This window comes from Helianthus annuus, chromosome 5, assembly GCF_002127325.2.
Source record: "Helianthus annuus cultivar XRQ/B chromosome 5, HanXRQr2.0-SUNRISE, whole genome shotgun sequence".
Lineage (NCBI taxonomy): Eukaryota > Viridiplantae > Streptophyta > Magnoliopsida > Asterales > Asteraceae > Helianthus > Helianthus annuus.
This window is the reverse complement of record NC_035437.2, coordinates 107857977-107864055: the sequence shown is the minus strand read 5'-3', so window position 1 is coordinate 107864055 and position 6079 is coordinate 107857977. Positions and strand designations below refer to the sequence as shown.

The 6079-nt window shown below is 35.7% G+C and overlaps 1 protein-coding gene across 1 annotated transcript; it reads left to right on the top strand.

Annotated features, from left to right (window-relative positions):
• Positions 1 to 1807: 1807 nt before the first annotated feature.
• On the top strand, positions 1808 to 2494 carry LOC110943378 (inactive LRR receptor-like serine/threonine-protein kinase BIR2). The gene has a single exon (XM_022185129.1). It carries the CDS (start codon positions 1808 to 1810, stop codon positions 2492 to 2494), a length of 687 nt encoding a protein of 228 aa, XP_022040821.1.
• Positions 2495 to 6079: the final 3585 nt, after the last annotated feature.

Below are 6079 nucleotides of genomic sequence, written 5' to 3'. Positions count from 1 at the left end.
TGTTTCACTTTAAACCCAAAACAACTTGATTTTGTAATTTTAACCTAAAAGTTTTTAGTTTTTCCAATTTAACCTCACAAACTTTTTACTTTCAACTTTGATCCCCTATGGTTTTCATATTTTGCAAAATTTTTCGTTTTACGTTTAGATATAAATTTTGCGACTTAACACGGCGCAATGTGTGTGTGTGGTTCAACGATTTTACGTTTTGTTATACGCTTCGTTACAAATTTTGCGAGTTAACATGGGGCAACGTACGTGTGTGGTTCAGTGTGTTTACGTCGTCTATTTTTTCCGTTTAATAAGTTCGTCACAACGTGCGAGTCCTAAATCGAGTTAGTTATTATTTTCTATTTTTATATGTCACTCTAATTTTTCCACATTAAGACGCCGCAACTTCAATGTTGGTGGTCGTTGGCTATAGTGTGACAATGGTGTTATTTGTCACGGTTTTACACCCCCGTCGCAAAGCGGGGAGCTTAGTACGATAGGTTATTTATATGGATACAAGTCTTGTAACGTAGTAATTATGATACCATTAATTGTATTGAGATTATTTAGTGAATTACTTATTTTTATAAGATAGTAATACAGACTTAACCGACAAAAACATGTTTAACACATTGTAAATATGAATCTGATCAACAACATGTTAATTTCGTTGGCCGCGGCGCAACACGCGAGGGTCAGTGTTGTAGTTAATAATAGAATAAATCATTAAATACGCTTGATACGAAAAAATGGTAATAACTTAAAGTCAAAATTTAATTCCAAGCATTAAATAATTAATTTAATACATTCTAGGTGTCAAAATTTTTTTCATAAAACTCATATTTAAATCTCTTTTAGAAGTATATTTAATTGACATTATTAATAGAATAAATCGTTAAACATACCTGATACAAAAAAGGTAATAACTTAAAGTGAAAATATAATTCCACGCATTAAATAATTTATTTGAGCATCTTAGAGCATCTCCAATAAGAGATGTTTTTTCATATTTTTTCTAATGCTAAGGTGGCACTTGCTCAACCAATCCCCATCTTTCTCTCACTTGCCCCTCTCACAAACACATTTCTTCTCTCTCTCCTCTCTTCTCTCTCCTCTCTCCTCTCTACACTCACATAACTTTTCTCTCTCCATTTTTTCTCATTCTTCACCACAAACATCTCTACACCCTCTCTCCTCCACATCACTCTCTCTCTCCTCCACATCACTTTCTCTCTCCCTAAAAACACCAACAAATCCTCCTATTGGAGATGCTCTTAGGTGTCAAATTAAATTAAAAAAATCTCCTTTAGTAGAGATATTAATATTAATTGACATTAACATAACGGTTTTTATTCAATACAATATTAAGAGTAAATGTGTTTTCAATTGTTTTTCTTTTTATAAAACCATTTATGAGGTGAAATAGCTATCATATCATATCTTATATGCATATCATATATCATATATATGTATACACACCAAACTATATATAGGACCCAAAAGACCCATATATTTTTCGTTGGATATGTGTTTGAAATTTTCTTAGAAAATAAGCTCTTTTGTAATAATAGTAGTCAATGTTGAAGTGTATTTAGCACGCTTTGGAAGTCAAAACGAGGGGCCATCACATCTTCAATTTTCTAACCCTTCATTCAGCTGATCATGGCCATTGATAATTGATATTCCTAATCTATATATTTTTGGGAGTGTCCCGCAAAAGACTTTAAGACATTGGATCAACATCACATGTGTCATATATATATAATATATGTATATACGTGTGTATGTAAAGTCATCATACATCACTAAATTTACAATGGAAAGAAATAGTATTCCTAGTTTGTGCTTGGGGATGCTAGGCATACTAGCTTGTCTTACTATAAGCAATGGTCTTCACTCAGACATTTATTGCCTAAGATCCATCAAGGAATCACTAGCAGATCCTGGGCATGTGTTATCTACGTGGGATTTTCGCAACAATACTGAAGGTTTCATATGTCGTTTTGTTGGCGTCCAATGCTCAAATAACCAAGAGAACCTGGTTCTTGCGGTTTCTCTACGAGACGCAGGACTCATAGGACCATTTCCAATAGGCATACAAAACTGTACCGCAATGCAAGATTTAGATCTTTCAGGAAACTACCTCTCAGGATCCATTCCTTCTAATCTAGCGTATGATTTGCCATACCTTGTGTCTCTTAATCTCTCAAACAACAATCTATCAGGTCCAATTCCACCTAGCATTGCCTATTTTGTCTTTATTAATGTTTTGAGGCTTGATAACAACCAGCTAACAGGTCGAATCCCTTTAGAATTATCTCAACTTGATCACCTTGTCGAATTTAGTGTTGCTAACAATAGACTCTTGGGACCTGTACCCGCATTTCTTAATAGTAACTTCTCTGTAGAAAGCTATGCAAACAACCTAGGGCTTTGTGTATATCCCATGAGTTGTTGCAAGAATGAAGACAATGAAGAAGATCTGTTTCTCGTTGCAAGTTAGTTGCTAGTTACATTGTTGGTTACTCTAGTATTTTCTGGTATGTATTTCCTTTACAATTTGTAATTGTTTTTCATGTTGACTTATGGAAAATTATGAAACTTTATACATAGTTTAACATTAATTATTAAGTTTCACATTTGTTCCATTTAAATTACTAAATTTTAAATTTATATAACGTTTTTAACAGCGATTAGCGAAGAAACTTGATTATTAGTTAGAAACCTAAGTGAGCTTTTATAGTAAGAAAACGGAAAATTGGATTTAAATAATCATACACATTTCTCAACGTGCTTTTTTTCTAACTAACCCTCATTAGTTTTTTTGCTGATGTAGATTGCCTATGTTGGACACACCATGCCACCCTCCCACGTCCCACCCTTCCCCGTGTTGGGACCATCCCACTCCCGTCTCTCTATCTATCACTTCTCTCTCTCTCTCTCTTATTTCACTTTTTATAATTTTAAATGTTTAAAATGTGTGGGAACAAGGATGAGTATAATATAGGTTTTGGGGATGAGTGGAGATTCTGATGTGACGCTAAGCTGGCAGTCTGTGAGCTGAGATGAGTATTACTAATGTCCTAATTGTTAAAGGTTGGAAAGAGTTGACACGTTTCTTATGGTGACAATATTTGTGTTAAAGGTCATCAATTAAGTAAGCTCAAGGCTATCAATAGCTAGAAACAAAACGTATATCAACGAGCTTGGATATCTCATCAATCTTAGCCTTCAACTTGTTTACATCACACATTGTTAGCAATGCTAAGTGATTACATGGGGGTTAAACATTGAGTTCTACACACACAAAAAATCGCCTCAGGAAGTATTTTCTTAAAAATGGAAGCACCTGACTATCTGAAACTAAACTATATAGTCGTGGAATAAAGGGACACGATTTTTAATTGAATATTACTCCCAAGCATCACTAACATAACTACAAAGTCTACAACCATTTTGATCCAACTTATACTCCGTACGAATAATTGGTTCCCCGCTCTATGGAGATGCCACCGGTTGTGATTAGAGAAAAATCTAGTTGGCAATAACCCCATTGCAAATCACTTTGTCTCCAGACCACCAAATTCGATCTTTTGAGGCATTATGCCTTGTTATAAAACATATAAACATACAAGTTATAAAACATATAAATATACAAGGTATCGAATTTTCATATTACAATAATAGGCGTTTGATCTTATTCAAGTTTGTACTTGGCATTTTAGTAACTATCATGTGTTTGTCATTGGGCCATGCTCGTAAACGAATTGAATGAACATGTGGCATGATTGTGTTTATTCATTTAACTTTAATTGAACACGAACATTTGACTAAATATATATATATATATATATATATATATATATATATATATATATATATATATATATATATATATATATATATATATATATATATATATATATATATATCGATGGTTCCTCTCCTGTCAAGATTTAGTATCACACATCGATGGTTATCTTGTCAAGATTTAGTATCACACATCGATGGTTATCTTGGCGCAACCATATTCTGCCCATGTTATCTTGTCAAGATTTAGTATCACACATCGATGGTTCCTCTCATGCCCCTGAACCATTGATTACCCAGGGCGATAAATCAGTCTCCAATCCTCAATACCCCACGTGGATTACTGCTGATCAGAAGACTTTTATGATTCTTAATGCATCACTCTCTTGGGAGGCAATTTTTTAAACCTTGGGCCTTATCTCTGCTCGTGCTATGTGGCTTGCTTTGGAGTCTGCCTACAGTAATGCCTCAATTTGAGTGTATACAAAATATACGTGACAAACTTCGTCACATTACCAAAGGCTCTTTTTAGTCTCTGAATTTGGCAGTCGATTTAAGCACCTATGAGACCAACTTGTTGTGTTGATCAACCCGTTGAAGAGTCTGATAAGGTTCATTGGTTCCTATCTTGTTTGGGAATTTCTTTTGAAACTTTTTCTACTACTATTCGTGCCTCAAAACCACCTCCTATGTTTCGGGATCTTCTTGTTCAGGGCGAATCTCATGAATTATTTTTGCAATCTCTTCACAGACCATCCTCACCACCTGTGGCTTTTTCAACATAAATCACCCGAACCTCTCCCACTAATCGAGGTCATGGGGGCCGGTTCTCTCGAGGCGGTAGCCCTCGTGGACGCGATCGGGGTCGTCGCCCTCCCCATTGCTACCTATGCCGAGCGGATGGGCACAACGCCAATACTTACCCAAATCTTCTTGACTTTGCCCATCGATCCAATCCTTCCCCGACTGACTTGGCGAAGGACTTTCATGCCTAATATCATGTTAACAATTAGGGTCCAGACTGGGTTGGTGATACAGGTGCAACGGACCACATGGCTGATCCACTAGTGAATCTCAATAATTATGACCCATACAAAGGTGATCATTCGGTGATTTTTAGTAATGGAAATTTTCTTCCCATTACCCATATAATATTGCTAATGATATAAAACTGAAAGATATCTTGGTGGTTCCTAACATTAAGAAAAATATTATGTCTATAAGCAAACTTACAACAGATAACCATTTGGATTTTTTGTTCTCCCAACCTTATTTTTATATTCAGAATCGAACAACGAAAAAGGTGGTGGTTGAAGGTCAATGTGAAAACGGCCTCTATGTAATGCACACGGGTCCTCAAGCTTTTTCCTCAACTTTGGCAAAATCACTTAAGGCATCTTATGAACTAAGGCACTCTCGTCTTTGACATGCTTCTTTTGACACTATCTTATTTTTGAATAAAAGTGGGTCATTGCAACTCACGTCTATTTTGCCTAAACCAATAATGTGTTCTTCTTGTGAAATGTCTAAAGGACACCGTTTACCATTTTCTATTAATGAAAGTCGAGAATCTTTTCTTTTAGATTTGGTTCATTGTGGCTTATGGGGCCCTTCTCCAGTTTCAACCATGGAAGCATATAGATATTATGTTGTTTTTTTTGTGGATGACTTCTCGCGATTCACGTGGTTTTATCCACAAAAGAATAAATTTGAGTTCCATATTATTTTAGCAACATTTATGTGGTTCGCTCAAACTCAATGTTGAAGAAACATTAAAGTTTTTCAAAGCGATGGAGGCACCGAGTTCCTTAGTCATCGTGTGAAACAATTATTTAATGATAATGGCACTTTTAATAAAATATCGTGTCCATATACTCCCCAACAAAATGGGCCAGTCGAAATAAAGCATAGACATATTTTTGAGACATAAAAATCAGGTAAGTCAGTTTCTTCAGGCTCCAACCACTACACACTTTCAGCATGTGAAACACATACTTCGCTATGTCAAACGCACTGTGGCCTTTGGTCTGACTTTTTCTAAACCTGCAAAAACTGCTATACTTGGATACTCTGATGCCGACTGGGCTCACTGTATTGACACCCGTCGCTCCACCTATGGTTACTCAATTTTCTTAAGTGGCAATATTGTGTCCTAGAGTGCTAAGAAACAACCTATTGTTGCTTGTTCTAGTTGTGAGTCTGAATATCGTGTAATGGCCAACACTGTTGAAATTGTTTGGATTGCTCGCCTCTTGCGTGAGTTACATGCTTTACCTCC

Excerpts from the sequence above, each read along its gene's own strand:
- LOC110943378 (XM_022185129.1), top strand. The coding sequence starts at position 1,808 with ATGGAAAGAAATAGTATTCCTAGTTTGTGCTTGGGGATGCTAGGCATA.